The following is a 19,351-nucleotide window of genomic DNA, read 5'->3' on the forward strand; positions in this document are numbered from 1 at the left end:
GTCGCCTTCGACTGCGTGGAAAACCATGACCCTGGAGTCACACCATGCCAACCAACAAATTCTGTGCTTTTTCGTTTTTATGAAGTACTCAGCCACGTGTTGAATGTTTTTTGCATCGTTTTACCTTGTACAGCGGCACTTTGGTTGTTTCTCAAGCGCGAAGATGAATGTTCCGGAATCCTTTCAAAATGTAAACGTCTCTGATGCCATTGGGCTAAGCTAACCAAGTCGAGTCCCGGATCTTCCAATTTGCCCGAGAAAATGTAGATTTGGCCAACCGTGACCCGCAAATTGCCCTTTGCTCAAAATGGTGGACTGAAGGGCAAAAACAGGAGCGTGCTCTGATCTGTTCCCCAAATTGTGCCCTCAGCCACCAAGTGTGCTCCCGGGTGGCTCGACCACGGCACCAACTGCTACAAGAAGGTGGAGGAGCCCAACGGTTGGCTGGGGGCCTGGCACCACTGCGTCCGGATGGGCGGCGACCTGCTCTCCATCACCTCCTCGGCCGAGGAGGACTTTGCGAAGGGCACCATTGGCGAGGACACCCCCTTCTGGCTGGGACTCTCCAACCAGGTGAGACGGAAGCGCAAGCGGCCGTCGACTGCTGCGACAAGTGGGACTGTTGTTCTTTTTCCCCCCAGAAATGCGACAAGTTCTGGTGTCGCTTTGAAGGCGGGAGCCAGAAGCTGACCTGGTCCGATGGCGAGACAATGAATCACGCCAACTGGGCCTCAAATCAACTCGAAAGGTAAGACGTAACAACTTTGCATGCTGTTGTCAGGCGGAGGAGCCAATTTTGAAAAGGGCCACTTGGGGAAAGGAAAAAAAAAAACCACGGGAAAATAATTGCTTGTTTCTTTTCTCCCGACAGCGCCGACGTTGCATCCTGCGCCTACGTCAACCAAGGGGGAAGGGGTGAGCCCGGCCAGTGGCGGACTGGCTCCTGTCTTTCCTCGTTGGCCTACATGTGCAAACGGCCGCTGAGTAAGCCTGCACGTTTGTAATCAGGTTGACTTTGAAAAGAGAAAAGCTCAAACAGGTCTTTTTTTATGCAGACTGCCCGAAGTGTTCGCCCAAAAGTGGTCCTGCTGTAGTGACGAGTGAGTTGCAGCACACTTATTTGCACTTGAACATCTTGTCATGGTCATGTTTTTCTTTGTGGCCCCAGCCTCCGACTGCCACGACAACACCTTCCACTATGGCGATTATTGTTATCGTTACGAGACGACGCTTAAAACCTTTGACATTGCTGAGAAGTTCTGTCTTTCCCGGGGAGGCCACCTGGCTAGCGTCCACTCCAAGAAAGAGGCCCAATTTGTGCATGGTGAGCACCAAGAGCAACCGCCGCAGTCGTCATTCGACTGAAGCTCTTTTTGCCCTGAAGCTCGTGTTCTCCTTCCTTTCCTCAAGATCACTCGCGGACCTCACAATCTGCTTTCGTGGGACTCAAGAAGACGACGGCCGACGACTACGAGTGGAGTGACGGAACAAGTTTTGTAAGTGAATTGCCTTTTAAAAAGTCATTTTTCAAAAGATGAGCTGGGAAAGTCCAAATTTGAGCAGGGTAAAAAAAAGTGGAGAAATGCCGCTCGAGGCTTCAACGATTGGATTGTTTTGGAGGGGAAATGGGTAAAACTTGGGCGCGAGTGAGCGATTGCCGAGGAAGGGCGTTCGGAAGCCGAGCAGACAGAGTCCAACACGCTCATGTCGTCCACAGAACTACAACGAATGGCAAGATGATACCAAGGGCGACTGCGCGTTCCCAAATTCTGTTGGGGAGTTGAGTGCCAGCCCCTGCACAACGCAGCGGCCATTTGTCTGCAAAACAGGTGCAAACGCCCCTCCCGAGCGCTGCTCCTGCACACATCAAGCATTTGCTCATATTTGCAAATCCCCCCCCCCGCAGCCAAGCACGGAGGACCTCAACAGCTTCCACCATCAATCGGCCAACTACGTAGGTGTCGTCGCGCACTGCAGCCGTCTTACCCCATCGGCACGCCGTCTTATGCTGTCTTGTGTCTGGATTGCAGGCTGGACTGACAAATGCGGCTGGTGGCTGGACGACCCCTCGGACGACTTCTGCTACCTGATGATCCGCCAGCCCACCAAGACCTGGCAGGAGGCGCAAGCCGACTGCAAAGGCCGCCAAGGGAACCTGCTCAGCGTCGCCGACTTGCACGAGCAGGGCTTCGTACACGGTAGGAGGCCATGAATTCAAATATATTGGCCATAAACAAGTGGATCCATTTTTATTTTCCAACATGAAACAAACAAGAAATAGAAGCTAAAGTAAATTGAAAAAGGCGTCATGTCTTCGTACGCGGTCTTCATACGGCCATGAATTTGCTAAGTCTTTGAGAAAAACCTTTTTTTCCTGCTACGCCTTCCTTTCCAACTCAAACCTGATAAACCCGAGCGAGATATGGCCAGCGTTGCTCGGTTGTTGTTGTTTTTTGTTGTTGTTTCACTCTCTGTTGCAGTATTGTTAGCGCTTTGTCACGGCTGTGCCGCACCCATCAGGTTGTAGTGCAGAGTCAAGTGTGAGTCGTTTTGGAATAATCTTGCATGTTCTCTTTGGGATCCAAAGGTATCGCCAAGATTCTGATGGGTGATGCCTCCCTGTGGTTGGGCGCCGACGCCTCCATCAAGCGTGACGGCGACAAGTGGACTGACGGATCCCCCTTCTCTTACCTCCGCTGGAGTGCAGGTCGGGCTGAGGCGGTTGTCAGCTGCACTTTGGAGGAACGGATGAGCGCTCAGATCTTGTCTCCCTCCCTCCAGGTGTCGCTGAAGGGGGGAAATGTCTTTCCTTGCTCACTGGCAGCGGCGACTGGAAGCGCGACAAGTGCGACGAGAAGAGAGGCTACGTCTGCAAGAAAAGAGGTAAGTGAGATGTGACGCCCCGCGGGTGACCCGTCATCACGTGTCGACATCCACGTTCTGGTTCCCGCTTCTAGGAAAGACACATCAGCTGCCACTACATGACGGTAAGTTGCCTTCAACGTCTCTGTGAAAAAAGACGGAGAGAAGTCAAGAGTTGTGCTCTCACAGGCTACAAGGAGGAACTTGTCTGCCAAGACGATTGGAAATTCCTTGAATGTCCCGAAGAAAAAGTCATCCGCATACGGTCGGCTTTCTATGGACGGAAGGATAGCGACGTCTGTCCCAGTGGCGGCGGATCACGCGGTAAGAATCCTCCAGTGGCATTGTTGTTTTTGGCTCGCTGTCCTGGAGCCGTTTCTGTCGCCATGTTTTCAGTGTTGGAGGTAGTAGTAACTCGTTCGTAACATATAATTCAATATCAATATGCATGGGCATTGATGCGTGAGCGATGGCACTAGAAAATGCCTTCCATATTTTGTTTCAAATTTTCATTGAATAAAAATAGAAAATGATGAAAAAGAGCTAAGCTGGGCGCTTTTTTTGGTTTCCTTTTTTTTCTTTAAAATACCCTGCGTCCTGTAACAAGTTGAAGTCAGTGTGTAAGTGTGCGAATAAAATGCGCGTGAAATGGTGGCGTGTTGTCACTTGCAGATGACTGCAGGGTGGAAGGGGCTCTCTCTCACTTCAGAGGATTGTGTGACAACTATCAGATTTGCTCCATTTACCCTTGGGATACGGACTCCTGCCCTGGTATCTCCAAATACCTCCACGTCGTCTACAGCTGTGAGAAGAAAGGTGGGCTTCACACCCTTACAGTTGCCGATGATGTGCCAAGGAAAGAATCCAACGGATCCCCAGAAAGAGCGCCAGCTCGGCACGGGTGGGTATGAGTGCCCACTGATCATTCCTTCCACTTTCTTTCCTCAGTGTGTCTTGACGGTCTGGGCATCGCTGACGGGAGAATCCCAGACTCTTCCTTTACAGCCTCTTCCTCTGAGATCAATGCCGAACCTCACAAAGCGCGTCTGGGGGGCAGCGGTTGCTGGAAACCGTCCAAAATCCGTACGTTAAAAAAAACCCAAAAACCCCACAGCTCTCCGTCGTAGTTGCCGGTAGTTTGGTATCCTGAGCAATGGAATGCCTTCCGCCCTCAGTCGGCAGCTGGATCCAGGTGAACCTCGGTCAGAACTTCAAGGTGACAGGCATTGAGACCCAGAAGTGTACATACCAAGGGCAACGTTCCAGAGTATTTGCGATGCAGTTCAGTATTGACGGAGTGACTTGGTATCGCCACCGAAAGCAGGTGAGCGGTCGTCGACTCGTTTCGTCATCCTGGCTGTTGTCGTTCATTGCAAACGCGCGTGTTTTGTTTCCAGCCTTCTGTGGGGACGTATATTCTAAACAGGCCCGTGTTTGCCCAGTTCGTCCGCCTCCTGCCAAAGTTTAAGGGCCTACGCTTTGACGTCTTGGGGTGCACGTCTGACGACACCCCTCGCAGTGAGTACGACGTTTGGAGTGCAGTGAGAAACTAGCAAGAAACGGGCTTTGATTTTCCCTTCTGACCCACAGACATCTTATGCAACAGCACAGCCGCCGACCTCGGCCTCGACGGTTCAATGACGTGAGTCGGACTTGATAAGACGTTTCTTGCCGAAAAGCCTCCTCCTTACTAAACAAACTACTTCCGCAGGGTCCGGTGTCCACTGGGCTGCGCCGAAGCCGGCTATAAGGTCTACGGAACACGGATCTACGAACAGGTATGTTAATTACCGCACGACCTGCAAGCGGAGTTCTTCTATGTCTGAGACGTTCTGTGAGTGCAGGACTCCAACATCTGCGCGGCTGCTATTCACTCGGGCATCATTGAGATTGGAGGAGATGTGACTTTGCTGAAGAGACTGCCACAGAAAGCCTACAACGGCTCCACCTGTAGCGGAATCGTCTCGAAAGTGTGCGTGCTCCGCTTTCACTGGCGAGTCCACTTAAAGATGCCCGGCTCATTCTCACTTTACTGTCTGCAGATATGTTAACGAATTGGCTCCGTTTCCGTCTTACACTTTTGCTGCCACGGGTGAGTAGACCGTCCAGAATAGAAAGCATTTCTTCACGTGACGCCATCTTGCACGCAGAGCCGAGATGCTTGGGACCTGACTGGGAGGAGTTTGCGGACTTCTGCTACAAACGTTTTGATGATACAAAGAAGTGGTACGACGCTCAACACTTCTGCAGGAGTCTCGATGCCGAGCTGGTGTCTATCCTCTCCGAGGCTGAGCGGGATTGGCAGCACGACCTCGTGAAGCTTGGTGCGTGCGCGCTAAGCGTCGCTCACATCGGCTCGATATCTGCCATATCTGGAAAGCGAATGAGAGCTCTGTTGCCGTTTGTCCTCTGCAGCCCCTGGAAACACGACGTGGACCGGACTGAACGACCTGGTCAATCGCGGCAGATTCGTGTGGTCGGACCGCCAGAAGGTGACCTTCACAAACTGGGCTCCGGGAAAACCTGCCGGCCTGATGGAGAATTGCGTGGCCACCTTGAGCCAGGTAGGTGCAGAAAAGATTGACCCGCTCGCCGAAGACAAGTTTAGATTTAAAATCAATCTCATTTTGACTTTAGTCTGGCAAATGGAAGAAGATGTCCTGCATGGAATTAAACGGCTACGTGTGCAAGATGCGCACAGCGCGTTACACGCGGGATATAAAAGGCGCCAATGGAAGTTGCGAGTAATCATATGAATGCAATTGACCTTGCATGATCATTCTGCTTGGTTTACCATGCATTTTGATTGACTGATTGATTTACCATGCATTCTTATGATTGATTTACCATGCATTAGTCGTCTTGTTAGAGTTACCATGTGTTATTATTCTGTTTAAGTTACCATGCATTCTTCTTCTTCTTGACTTAAGATGTGATATTATGATTTACCATGTGTTATTATTCTGTTTAAGTTACCATGCATTCTTCTTCTTCTTGACTTACCATGTGATATTATGATTTACCATGCATTATTATTTTGTTCAATTTACCATGCATTATTATGATTGATGAACCATGCATTAGTCTTTTTGTTAGATTTACCATGTGTTATTATTCTGTTTAAGTTACCATGCATTCGTCTTCTTCTTTTTGACTTAACATGTGATATTATGATTTACCATGCATTATTATTATTTTGTTCAATTTACCATGCATTATGATTGATTAACCATGCATTAGTCGTCTTGTTAGATTTACCACGTGTTATTGTTCTGTTTAAGTTACCATGCATTCTTCTTCTTCTTGACTTAACGTGATATTATTATTTTGTTCAATTTACCATGTTATTATTCTCTTAGATTTACCATGCATTTTCCTAATTGATTTCTTATATTTCATTTACTTATTGTTAAATTCACCATGCATTATTATTCCATCTGTTGTTTTACCATGTTTAATTGACCCCAAAAAAACAATAAAATAATAAAGACAATTGGTGTCACCTGTTAACTCATTGAATAGTTTACTGATTTGGACAGGGCAATTTTATAATCTGGTCAATTAGATCATACTTTATTACTCCTGATGTACGAGTATTAGTCAGACCTCCTCATGTTGCCATTTTGGTGCATTTTTGCATTGCTCTTTGTAACAATTTGGAAAAAAAGATGTACTCTATTGCTATCCACGTCATGAAATCCATCCATTGTCCTGAAGTGCTTATCCTCACGAGGGTCGTGGCTAGCCTATTCCAGCTGGGGGCACATCCTGAACTGAGAGCCAGGCAGTGGCAGGACCCACATCATTCCCATCACCCCCCTTCCAAAAAAAAAGAAAACAAGTAGGAGCGGTCAATCGGCCTACCATGAATGTTTTTGAAACGTGGGAGGAAACCTACGCATGCAAACATGCAAACCCCACACGAGATGGCACTAAAGCCTGCGCCTAACGTACTGCACAAATCAAGCATTAGATATCAAAATTCTACCACACTCATGTCATGTAAAAAACAAAAAGTCACAAGATGACAACCATGGAAACAAATTGATGGCATCCTGACCCCTGACTGTTTCATGCAAAGATGTGCACTGCACTTTTTGAGCACTGAACCGAACTGACCCAAATTGCAAATAGGCTACATAAAATACATCTTTTTTTTTTTTTTTTTTCATGCTCACTGTGGTACCTCTTCTTTTTTTTTTTTTTTTTGCTTTTGAAAGCTTTTGATTGTACAGACCATTAGTGGTGGTAATGCTAGGATTGGACAAACCTTCACACATCATAATACAAGGGAAGCAAACTAACTCAAAACATACATTTAGCATAAGCAAGCAGAAATAACAAATGGTCACATCATAAAGATCTATTTGCAGGCAAACAATACTATAAATATCATAAGCACACAATATAGTATAAAAGAACGTTCTTTTTGACAGCCTCTGTGGTTGCCAATAAACAGTCCTTGAGTGTCAGATGACGACGGATCCTTAATGCAGTGGACTTGAGCCACTGACAGATGGCGACATTTTGCTTCTTTAAACATACTTACACATTTCCGACGCTCACCTGCTCTCGACTTTTTAACTTGCAACAAAACGGGAACACTTCTAAGAAATACAAAGAACATTACTTCACTGGTTCTTCTATATCAAACAATTTTCTTAGGTTCATTTACCTGACATGTTTCGGCTTTATACCCGCCGAAACATGTCAGGTAAATGAACCTAAGAAAATTGTTTGATATAGAAGAACCAGTGAAGTAATTGAAAAAGAAAAAACAAGATGAACCTAGTACAACTAATACAAAGAACACATCGATCTCTGCCCTTCTTGGTGCTTATTTTGGGCTGGATCTAGTTTCAAGGTAGAAGATTTCAAGCAACATATTTAGCTAAATTCCAGGAGCAATGCGGTGACGTCATCGCTAGAAATTAAATGTCTCATAGCTACAAAACCGTAGCAGCTCAAACGAACGTTTTTACGGCACAAACCAGCACAAACGAACGGTACCATTTTGGGTCCATTTGCCAGTCAATGGGGGGAGGGTCGAAATTAAATTCAAGTAATAGCAAGCGCCGTGGCCGTTTGTGTGTCTGCGCCCTCTTGTTGAAAGGCTTATCGGTCCATCCGTGAATTTTGGTTCTCTGCTGCTGTTGTTGTTGTTGTTGAATAACGATCGTCCCCAAAAATGACACTGGGTCCCCATTGTGACCTGCAGTGAAAATGAAAGAAAATGTCACGTTTGTTTTCAAAATTTGCATTATTTATTCAACTGTTATTTCTTTTTTTATGGACATTTATTGAGCGCGCAGCCATGCCACTCGAGACTTTCCAAGACATTTCATGAGGGGAATTTTGTCCTGAAGTGGATACTTTTTAGTTGTTATTATCATCAATTTGACCAAAAGCGAACAACTAAGTGTCTGGGCTCTTGTTAAACAAACGTATCGTTGTGGAAGAAGCCTTGAACGTTCTGACGACTCCCCCGCAGCAAAGCCAAAGGAGTGTGATGAGTCCAAAGTCATTTTTCAATTTGTTCGCCATTGCTGTGTGGTGCTGTCACGTGTCTGCCGGTCGGAAGGAACGACTCGGCCCCGCCCTCTGGTTTCAGGCAACCTTGGACTCGCAACATAAGTAACAAGCAGCGGTGCCGTTTGTTTGTCTGCTCCCTCTTGTTGAAAGCCGAGCCCCCTTTCTAGACCGGTTTAGTCGACCTCATGATCATAATGAAAATAGTCAGGTCGATCAGTGGATTTTTGTTTTCTCCTTTTGGTGCTTAATACTGATCAATTGCTTCCCATTGTGACCTGCAGTAAAAATGAAAGAAAATGTCACGTTGGTTTTCAAAATTTGCATTCTTTATTAAGTACATTGTCAATAGAATTGCCACTCGGTTCCATTTCACTCAATTGCAGGTTTCTCTGCATGGGTGCATGGCAAATAAGTCACCCCCTTCTCCTCAAATCGAGTCACTTTGCTACAAAGTAGGATGAGCTGGCCAGTCTACACCGAGTGTTTACAAGCAATGCCGAAAGGAAAAGGCACGTTCACAGAGGAGTTGAATCAAAGATTCAATAAAAAATATGATACTTTTAATGATCCTATTTATATTATAGATATTATGAATAAAAAGTATTCTACATATGTTTTGTGCTTTTGCATTCGAGGCCTGCGAGGCTCAATTGGAGACGCTTTCCCCTCATTTCTCCCAGATTCATTTGCTCCTCGTTCATTTTCATTCAAAAGCACGTCCGCTAAATGTATTTTCTCATGTTCTCTGAAAATCAACACGAATTCTGAGAGGCGTGAATGGAAAAGCTTCTGTAGTCTTGTGTATACTTGAACATAAATTGAGTGACACCTCATTGAATTCCAACTTTCATACTTGGATTTAATTATTTATATTTACTGTTAAAGTAAAGAGTTGGCTGATTTTCGCTGTTGTTCACGTCCAGAACATTTACAAAGTCACACAATCTAAAGGAATCAAAGAAGGCTGGTTTTTTTTTTTTTTTTTGGTCATACACACACGCGCGCGCGCGCCACTCCCCACGTCGCTTGAGTGCTTTGAGATGACTACCTTCGAATGTGACGTGTTTGATGTGTGGGCGTGGCCTGCCTCTCGCTCGGTGCAGGGTGGACCAAACGTTCATTTTTCCTCTGTACTTGAATCCACTCGCAGTGAGGCGACTTATCATTTCTGTTCTCCCGACTAGAATCGTTACGACCCTCAGTGAGAGGGGGATTTTCCTCCAACATGTGGGAAGAACTAAAGCGTGTTCTTCTCCTGATTGGCATATATTGGGCATGTGCTTCAGGTAAGCAATTTGTATCTTTAGTCCATTGAAACAACAGTAAAGAGCTGGAATGTACTGTACTGTGAGTTAGCACGACTGCATCTGCTTCTATTCTAACATTACGGTGCCTGAGATTAAAAAAAAAAAAAAATCATTGCAATGTCACAAATATGGACGACAAAAACTTTGATGAACTTTGAAGAATCCTCATTATTCGGACACTTTGATGTAGTTGCTGTGTACGTCAATTCTCCCGGACCGGACCTGTCTAGTTATTGAGGCTTGCCTTTATCAGCATTTTCATCATTCATGTGGGAAGCTGTTGTGTCCGAACATCCGAGCAACTTGACTTTGAAATGACGAGCTAAAACCGTTGAGTCAAGTGTCTTTGCGTTGTCTTACGGCGGCAAACGAGCCCCGCTTGTGAATTTTAAGTGCGCACTGGCTGTCAGGATGACGTATTGAAGTTGAGCATATAACTTCAAAATATTCCATCTAAAATTGCTCTTTTATTTTGAAAACCGAATGTGTTTATATGTGCTGTCGCGTTACTGGGCTTTTCCTTTCATCTCTTTTTTTCCGGGTTTACTTGTGTTTTTCCTTTGCTCTGTTTTGTTTTTGTTTTTTTTATTCCTAAAACATGGGCACGCTTGGAATTCAGGAGCGGCTGATTGGACTTTGTGACACTTAGATGAGTTGCACCGTTAGGGTTAAAGATAGAGAATGTCAACAAGACACAAGAATAATAATAAATGATATATAATAATAGTGATAATACTAGTTTAATAATAATAAAAGTAATACATATAATAATAATAAATAAGAATAATCATTTCTTACAGCCCTTTATACAATATATTATGCACATGTGTATATAGACAAGATAATTCTTGGCGCCCCTATTATAAGAATATTTTCATGATTTATATGAGCTAATTCTAATGAATAATAATCAATCATTATTAGTCATTATTATTAACAGTTTCTTACACTCCTTGATAGAGTATTAGCAATAATTTCTTACAGTCCCTTTATACAATAGATATTTCTTAGCACCTCTGTTATAAAAAAAAAATCATGGTTATTATGATCTAAATCTAGATCATAATCATTATGTTATATTAATAATTATATTGTAATTATATTATTAATAATACACCTTCGTGTCTGGTCTGTTATCATCACACAAAAAAGTTGCAACACAGTTGTGCAGTTCATAATATCGCTGTGCATCATCAAAATATGTCGGCATATGTTTTCAAAGATTGCAAAATTGATTTTATGAGACTCTGATTTCAATGCGTGTTCATTTCTCCTAGTGAATCGCAGAGCGCATCTGAATAATTGCATTTGCCCCCCCCAGAGTCCATGCTTATTAGGTTTGATTGATTGATTGATTGATTGATTGATTGATTGATTGATTGATTGATTGATTGATTGATTGATTGATTGATTGAGCCCGCAGTTTAAAAGCCCTTCTTCTCCATGAAACACTCAAGTCAGGCCTGGCTTGCTTGGCTTTGTACTTTGATATAAGGAAGGACGGGCGGGCGGGCTTCTTGAGCTATGAAGGGGGGAGCGGTCCAACTGTTGCAACGTGTTCCATTCGCTTGAGTTGCGTTGTGCTTTAGCACCCTCCAGTGGTGAAATGTGCGATGACCTGATTTGAGCTTAGGTCATTGGTCATCGATACGCCACACGTGCGTAACTGGTGGGTGGGGTAATAGCTGAGGGTGAAGATGATGATGATGATGGCATCTTTTAAGTGGAACAACTTGCACCATTGGTGGCTGCCGACATACTTTTTGCCCCACTGTACATCTGAAGCTTAGTAGCATCACTTTGGGGCCATTGTGTGCAATCCTTGGCAGGCGTAAGTGATGCTTTTATGCAAACAATCAGCAGCTCCACGTTGCTGCATGGCGCTGGCTGAACCCAAAAATGGAGGACAGGCATGTTTTTGGAAGGGGCCAAAGCGACAATGGGCGTTGGCCCCCCCCCATCCTCCACCCCACCCCTGACAGAATCCTCGTGCATTTGGTTGATATGCCCCCAATGAAGAGCACAGAATAAAAACATGCAAGTGTTCCATCAGTGTGCTCTGATCTGTCCGCCTGATCCCCAAATTGTGCCTTCAGCCAACAAGTGTCTTTCCGGGTGGCTCGAGCACGACTCCAGCTGCTACAAGAAGGAGGTGAAGCCCAACGGTTGGCTGGGGGCCCGGCACCACTGCGTCTGGCAGGGCGGCGACCTGCTCTCCATCACCACCTCGGCCGAGGAGGACTTTGTGAAGGGCACCATGGGCGAGGACACCCGCTTCTGGCTGGGACTCTCCAACCAGGTGAGACGGAAGCAGTCGTGGACTCTGCAGCGACAACTGGAACCGTTTTCTTTTTTCCCCCCCAGAAATGCGACGACGTCTGGTGTGGCTTTGTAGCCGGAAGCCAGGAGCTGATCTGGTCTGATGGCGAGACAACGACACACACCAACTGGGCCTTAGACCAATTTAAAAGGTAAGAAGTCACATCTTCGCATGCTGTTGTCAGGCGGACACGCGTAAAGGTTCTGGAACCAATTTTGAGAACGAGCACTCAGGGAAAAATAGGAAAATGTTCCTTTTTATAATCTACCGACAGCGCCGACGTCGCGTCCTGCGCCTACGTCAACCAAGGAGCTTATCGTTTGCCTGGGAGGTGGAGGTCTGGCTCCTGCGCTTCCTCGTTGGCCTACATGTGCAAACGGCCGCAGAGTAAGTCTGCACGTCCGTGGTCACGTTGCTGATGAAAGTTGAGATGCGCAAACGGGTCTTTTTTTGCAGGCTGCCCGGAGGGACGGACGTGTACCTCCAATAGTGTTACTGCTGTAATGAAGAGTGAGTTGCAGCACGCTTATTTGCGCTTTAACCATCTCGTCATGGTTTCCTCCTCAATGTTTTTCCTTGTGGCCTCAGCTTCCGACTGCGACGATGGCAACTTCCTTTATGGCGATGATTGCTATCTTTTTGACGCGACGCGTAGAAGTTGGGAGGATGGTGAGAACTTCTGTCTCGCCCGGCGAGGCCACCTTGCTAGCATACACTCTGAGCAAGATGTCCAATTCATTCTTGGTGAGCACCAAGAAGAACCGCCACAGTCGTCATTTGGCTGAAGCTCTTCTTGCCCTGAAGCTCTTGTTCTCCTTCCTTTCATCAAGATCACACATATCACTATGATACTTGGATGGGAGAAAAGAAGAAGGGCAAGAACTACAAGTGGACTGACGGAACAGCTTCTGTAAGTGGATTGCTGAAGGCCTTTAGAAAAGTCTTGTCGCAGGCATCCGTCTTGTCTAGAAGCATCGGGCAGCCGCTTACAAAGTATTGGCGCTCTGATTTTAGAGAGGAGGCGGTTAAGATGATATATCCTGGACGGTGGCTCGGGTTTGTCTTTAGGTCTTCAGGGTTAGTTGCTTTGTGCACGTTTTCCCCAGACATTTGGGTTGCCAGGGCGGGCACAATGTTTTATGGCAATGTTCATACTACTTTGACTGACAGGGTTAGTTGCTTTGCGCATGTTTTTCCCCAGACATTTATTTGGGTTGCCAGGGCGGGCACAATGTTTTATTGCAATGTTCATACTACTATGACTGACAAAGTGAACCCAACAACCAAAGTGAAACTTTAATGAGAGAAGGTACAAAAACGCTGCAAGTGAGGAAATGCGGTGGGAACATGACCACATCGAATGCAACACGCTAAAGTTCTGTCCAAAATCTCATCCGCAGGACTACGGAAAAACTTCCCACTACAGCAGCTCCACTGGTGACTGTTCTTATTTGAATACCAACGAAAGGCTGTACAGAAACTATTATTGCTCCTACACACGCCCACCGGTCTGCAAAACAGGTGCAAACGTCCCTCCCGAGCGCCCCTTTTGGATGCGTGAAGCATTTGCTCATATTCGCTCCCCTTTTTCTGCAGCCAAGCGCGGAGGGCCTCCACAGCTGCCACCATTAGTCGGCCAGCCGAGTAGGTGTCCCGCGCTGCCGCCGTCTTGCGCCGTCTTGCGCTGTCTTGCGCCGTCTTACGCTGTCTTACGCCGTCTGGGTCGCAGACTGGACTAAGAAATGCGGCTGGTGGCTGGACTACCCCGAGAGCGACTTCTGCTACCTGATGATCCGCCAGCCCACCATGACCTGGCAGGAGGCGCAAGACGACTGCCAACGCCTCCAAGGGAACCTGCTCAGCATCACCGACGACCATGAGCAGACCTTTGTACATGGTAGGCGGCCATGAATTGAAATATTGGCCATGAACAAGTTGTTGTTGTTATATGTTCATTTCGAACCGATTTAAAACATGAAAATAGGAAAATAAAACACCACTTTAAAGTGCCATATCTAAGTCACTGAAACAAACAACCCAAAACCCCCAACAACAAAGAATGCTCGAGTGTAGTCAGCTTTGTCTTTTTTTTCCCCCTCATACATGTTAAGAAACCAGTTTTTCGACACTTTTTTGGAACACTTGTGTTTGCCCTATTTTCATGCTCATTTTCCAGACCATTCCATAATTTCACCCCACAAACCCCTGAGTGACAAAAGTTTGTCTGGGATTATAAAAAGTGCGTTTGTATGCTCCTTGTTATTTTTCCTATTGCTTGACTTATTTGGTGTTACCCCGTATTTCCACACAGTAGTTCAGATATGGCAATCTGTAGGTATCTGGAGTCCGGACTGCTTCTTGCTTTCCTCAGAATTGCAATAACCTTTGACATTTTTGTTTGTACATGATTAATTAATGTGTGATTTCCAGCAGCTTTTTATTGTCAACAGTCACGCCCAGGAATTTTCTTTCAGAAACTCTTTTTCATACCATTGTCAATTTTCACTTTCAAACGAGGCTTCGATTTATACCTGACAAATAATTTTGTTGGCAGTTTGGTTTTACATTAAACCACGTATTCATTTCTGTGGTGATTGTTGGTTTCCATAAGCTGCTGTAAATTGTCCCCAGCGCAATAGATGTTTGTATCATCATCATTTCATGATGTTGGATACACAAGTCGTTGAAGAGGACCAAGGGCAGAGGTTGTTCACCTGTTATGGGATACATGATCTCCAGACGTTTTACAAATTGCTGCCTGTTGCTTAAGTAGCTCCTCAGCCAGTCCAGACCAACTACTCTGATGCCGTGATTTACTGGGTCAAATGCTTTTGGTTGATGAAAATCCCAATAACTTGTTTTTTGATCATCTGATGTTCTCTATTAAGATCCATTAGTGTCCTTCCGGAATCCATATTGACTGTCAGCTAAAAGCTTTTTTTTTTTTTTTCTTCAATCTCGTTTTCTCGTTTTTCTGTGAACAGTTTTTTTTATTTATATATATATATATATATATATATATATATATATATATCTCAGTTTTATCACACACACACACACATATATATGCAATATCCGCATTTTTGTGTCAGATGCTGGTTGAGGTCTGATCCCCTCAGCCGTCTACCCTGTTTCAGTAGCTCCAATTTGTGTTTGCAAACCGCACTGTTATTGCTGCTTTGGTTTTAATATTTCTCGATGGTCCCCCTGTCTAACTCAATTCCTTTTGAGCTGAGAAAGCTCAACGGAGCTCAACGGATGACGCGTCCTCCTCACTCGGCTCCTCTTGACGATGTCGTTCATTCTGGCACAGGTTACATCAAGGCTCTGATGAAAGCATCCTCTCTGTGGTTGGGCGCCAATGTCACCATCAGTGACGAAGGCAGCACGTGGGCTGACGGAGCCGCGTTCACTTACGTCCACTCGACTTCAGGTCTGTCGGAGACGGTTGTCTGCTGCCATTTGGAGGAACGGAGGAGCACTGAGATCTTCTCTCCCGCCCCCCAGGTACCGCCGATGGAAATTGTCTTTCCTTCCTCACTGGCAACGGCAACTGGGAGTACGACTCGTGCAACAAGGAGAAGAGAGGTTACGTCTGCAAGAAAAGAGGAAATGGTAAGTGAGAGGCAACGCCCCACCGACTGTCATCGCCCCTTGACGTCTGTCTGTGCCTTGATGTCTCTGTTCCTTTCCTCTTGCAGTAAAGCCTACGCCGGTTCCTGACTGTAAGTCGCCTTCGACTGCGTGGAAAACCATGACCCTGGAGTCACACCATGCCAACCAACAAATTCTGTGCTTTTTCGTTTTTATGAAGTACTCAGCCACGTGTTGAATGTTTTTTGCATCGTTTTACCTTGTACAGCGGCACTTTGGTTGTTTCTCAAGCGCGAAGATGAATGTTCCGGAATCCTTTCAAAATGTAAACGTCTCTGATGCCATTGGGCTAAGCTAACCAAGTCGAGTCCCGGATCTTCCAATTTGCCCGAGAAAATGTAGATTTGGCCAACCGTGACCCGCAAATTGCCCTTTGCTCAAAATGGTGGACTGAAGGGCAAAAACAGGAGCATGCTCTGATCTGTTCCCCAAATTGTGCCCTCAGCCACCAAGTGTGCTCCCGGGTGGCTCGACCACGGCACCAACTGCTACAAGAAGGTGGAGGAGCCCAACGGTTGGCTGGGGGCCTGGCACCACTGCGTCCGGATGGGCGGCGACCTGCTCTCCATCACCTCCTCGGCCGAGGAGGACTTTGTGAAGGGCACCATTGGCGAGGACACCCCCTTCTGGCTGGGACTCTCCAACCAGGTGAGACGGAAGCGCAAGCGGCCGTCGACTGCTGCGACAAGTGGGACTGTTGTTCTTTTTCCCCCCAGAAATGCGACAAGTTCTGGTGTCGCTTTGAAGGCGGGAGCCAGAAGCTGACCTGGTCCGATGGCGAGACAATGAATCACGCCAACTGGGCCTCAAATCAACTCGAAAGGTAAGACGTAACAACTTTGCATGCTGTTGTCAGGCGGAGGAGCCAATTTTGAAAAGGGCCACTTGGGGAAAGGAAAAAAAAAAACCACGGGAAAATAATTGCTTGTTTCTTTTCTCCCGACAGCGCCGACGTTGCATCCTGCGCCTACGTCAACCAAGGGGGAAGGGGTGAGCCCGGCCAGTGGCGGACTGGCTCCTGTCTTTCCTCGTTGGCCTACATGTGCAAACGGCCGCTGAGTAAGCCTGCACGTTTGTAATCAGGTTGACTTTGAAAAGAGAAAAGCTCAAACAGGTCCTTTTTATGCAGACTGCCCGAAGTGTTCGCCCAAAAGTGGTCCTGCTGTAGTGACGAGTGAGTTGCAGCACACTTATTTGCACTTGAACATCTTGTCATGGTCATGTTTTTCTTTGTGGCCCCAGCCTCCGACTGCCACGACAACACCTTCCACTATGGCGATTATTGTTATCGTTACGAGACGACGCTTAAAACCTTTGACATTGCTGAGAAGTTCTGTCTTTCCCGGGGAGGCCACCTGGCTAGCGTCCACTCCAAGAAAGAGGCCCAATTTGTGCATGGTGAGCACCAAGAGCAACCGCCGCAGTCGTCATTCGACTGAAGCTCTTTTTGCCCTGAAGCTCGTGTTCTCCTTCCTTTCCTCAAGATCACTCGCGGACCTCACAATCTGCTTTCGTGGGACTCAAGAAGACGACGGGCGACGACTACGGGTGGAGTGACGGAACAAGTTTTGTAAGTGAATTGCCTTTTAAAAAGTCATTTTTCAAAAGATGAGCTGGGAAAGTCCAAATTTGAGCAGGGTAAAAAAAAGTGGAGAAATGCCGCTCGAGGCTTCAACGATTGGATTGTTTTGGAGGGGAAATGGGTAAACCTTGGGCGCGAGTGAGCGATTGCCGAGGAAGGGCGTTCGGAAGCCGAGCAGACAGAGTCCAACACGCTCATGTCGTCCACAGAACTACAACGAATGGCAAGATGATACCAAGGGCGACTGCGCGTTCCCAAATTCTGTTGGGGAGTTGAGTGCCAGCCCCTGCACAACGCAGCGGCCATTTGTCTGCAAAACAGGTGCAAACGCCCCTCCCGAGCGCTGCTCCTGCACACATCAAGCATTTGCTCATATTTGCAAATCCCCCCCCCCCCCGCAGCCAAGCACGGAGGACCTCAACAGCTTCCACCATCAATCGGCCAACTACGTAGGTGTCGTCGCGCACTGCAGCCGTCTTACCCCATCGGCACGCCGTCTTATGCTGTCTTATGTCTGGATTGCAGGCTGGACTGAGAAATGCGGCTGGTGGCTGGACGACCCCTCGGACGACTTCTGCTACCTGATGATCCGCCAGCCCACCAAGACCTGGCAGGAGGCGCAAGCCGACTGCAAAGGCCGCCAAGGGAACCTGCTCAGCATCGCCGACTCGGACGAGCAGGGCTTCGTACGCGGTAGGAGGCCATGAATTCAAATATATTGGCCATAAACAAGTGGATCCATTTTTATTTTCCAACATGAAACAAACAAGAAATAGAAGCTAAAGTAAATCGAAAAAGGCGTCTTGTCTTCGTACGCGGTGTTCATACGCGGTAGGCTGGCCATGAAGTTGCTAATTTTTTGAGAAAAACTTTTTTTTTTTTCTTGCTACGCCTTCCTTTCCAACGCAAAACCTGATCAACCTGAGACATGGCCAGCTTTGCTTGGGTGTTTTTATGTTTTCACTCTGTTGCAGTATTGTTAGCGCTTTGTCACGGCCGTGCCACATCCATCAAGTTGAAGTGCAGAGTCAAGTGTTGAGTCGTTTTGGAATAATCTTGCATGTTCTCTTTGGGATCCAAAGGTATCGCCAAGATTCTGATGGGTGATGCCTCCCTGTGGTTGGGCGCCGACGCCTCCATCAAGCGTGACGGCGACAAGTGGACTGACGGATCCCCCTTCTCTTACCTCCGCTCGAGTGCAGGTCGGGCTGAGGCGGTTGTCAGCTGCACTTTGGAGGAACGGATGAGCGCTCAGATCTTGTCTCCCTCCCTCCAGGTGTCGCTGAAGGGGGGAAATGTCTTTCCTTGCTCACTGGCAGCGGCGACTGGAAGCGCGACAAGTGCGACGAGAAGAGAGGCTACGTCTGCAAGAAAAGAGGTAAGTGAGATGTGACGCCCCGCGGGTGACCGTCATCACGTGTCGACATCCACGTTCTGGTTCCCGCTTCTAGGAAAGACACATCAGCTGCCACTACATGACGGTAAGTTGCCTTCAACGTCTCTGTGAAAAAAGACGGAGAGAAGTCAACGGTTGTGCACTCACAGGCTACAAGGAGGAACTTGTCTGCCAAGACGATTGGAAATTCCTTAAATGTCCCGATGAAAGAGTCATCCGCATACGGTCGGCTTTCCATGGACGGAGGCGTAGCGACGTCTGTCCCAGTGGCGGCGGATCACGCGGTAAGAATCCTCCAGTGGCATCGTTGTTTTTGGCTCGCTGTCCTGGAGCCGTTTCTGTCGCCATGTTTTCAGTGTTGGAGGTAGTAGCACTAGAAAATGCCTTCCATATTTTGTTTCAAATTTTCATTGAATAAAAATAGGAAAAGAGCTAAGCTGGGCGCTTTATTTGGTTTCCTTTTTTTTTTCTTTAAAATACCCTGCGTCCTGTAACAAGTGTGTGCGAATAAAATGCGCGCGAAATGGTGGTGTGTTGTCATTTGCAGATGACTGCAGGGTGGAAGGGGGGCTCTCTCACTTTAGAGGATTGTGTGACAACTATCAGATTTGCCCCATTTACCCTGGGGATACGGACTCCTGCCCTGGTATCTCCAAATACCTCCACGTCGTCTACAGCTGTGAGAAGAAAGGTGGGCT

At 46.8% G+C, this 19,351-nt stretch overlaps 3 protein-coding genes and 1 long non-coding RNA gene across 5 annotated transcripts; all 4 read left to right on the forward strand.

Moving 5' to 3' along the window:
• Nucleotides 1–471: 471 nt before the first annotated feature.
• On the forward strand, nt 472–3,013 carry LOC119127429 (macrophage mannose receptor 1-like). Its single transcript, XM_037259369.1, has 11 exons — nt 472–573; nt 642–748; nt 872–984; nt 1,056–1,100; nt 1,169–1,324; nt 1,411–1,496; nt 1,907–1,958; nt 2,031–2,198; nt 2,588–2,707; nt 2,782–2,883; nt 2,958–3,013. The coding sequence occupies exons 1-11, from the start codon at nt 472–474 to the stop codon at nt 3,011–3,013; spliced, it is 1,107 nt and encodes a 368-aa protein (XP_037115264.1).
• A 94-nt stretch (nt 3,014–3,107) lies between these two features.
• LOC119127322 lies at nt 3,108–4,114 on the forward strand. Its single transcript, XR_005098795.1, has 4 exons — nt 3,108–3,186; nt 3,535–3,678; nt 3,811–3,945; nt 4,038–4,114. It is a non-coding gene; the product is annotated as an uncharacterized LOC119127322 (long non-coding RNA).
• Nucleotides 4,115–9,611: 5,497 nt separating this feature from the next.
• LOC119127430 (secretory phospholipase A2 receptor-like) lies at nt 9,612–17,399 on the forward strand. The gene is made up of 8 exons (XM_037259370.1): nt 9,612–9,680; nt 11,798–12,000; nt 16,392–16,498; nt 16,622–16,734; nt 16,805–16,849; nt 16,918–17,073; nt 17,160–17,228; nt 17,284–17,399. Exons 1-8 carry the CDS (start codon nt 9,620–9,622, stop codon nt 17,397–17,399), a joined length of 870 nt encoding a protein of 289 aa, XP_037115265.1. The 5' UTR covers nt 9,612–9,619.
• Nucleotides 17,400–17,717: 318 nt separating this feature from the next.
• Nucleotides 17,718–18,651, forward strand: LOC119127300 (macrophage mannose receptor 1-like). Of its 2 annotated transcripts, XM_037259213.1 has the most exons (3): nt 17,718–17,950; nt 18,340–18,459; nt 18,534–18,651. In XM_037259213.1, exons 1-3 carry the CDS (start codon nt 17,758–17,760, stop codon nt 18,641–18,643), a joined length of 423 nt encoding a protein of 140 aa, XP_037115108.1. In that variant the 5' UTR covers nt 17,718–17,757; the 3' UTR covers nt 18,644–18,651. The 2 variants fall into 2 exon arrangements, with proteins under 2 accessions (XP_037115108.1, XP_037115107.1); XM_037259212.1 differs by having other exon boundaries at nt 18,340–18,651.
• The last annotated feature ends 700 nt before the right edge of the window (nt 18,652–19,351 follow it).

The sequence above is a fragment of the Syngnathus acus genome, chromosome 9, assembly GCF_901709675.1.
Source record: "Syngnathus acus chromosome 9, fSynAcu1.2, whole genome shotgun sequence".
NCBI lineage: Eukaryota > Metazoa > Chordata > Actinopteri > Syngnathiformes > Syngnathidae > Syngnathus > Syngnathus acus.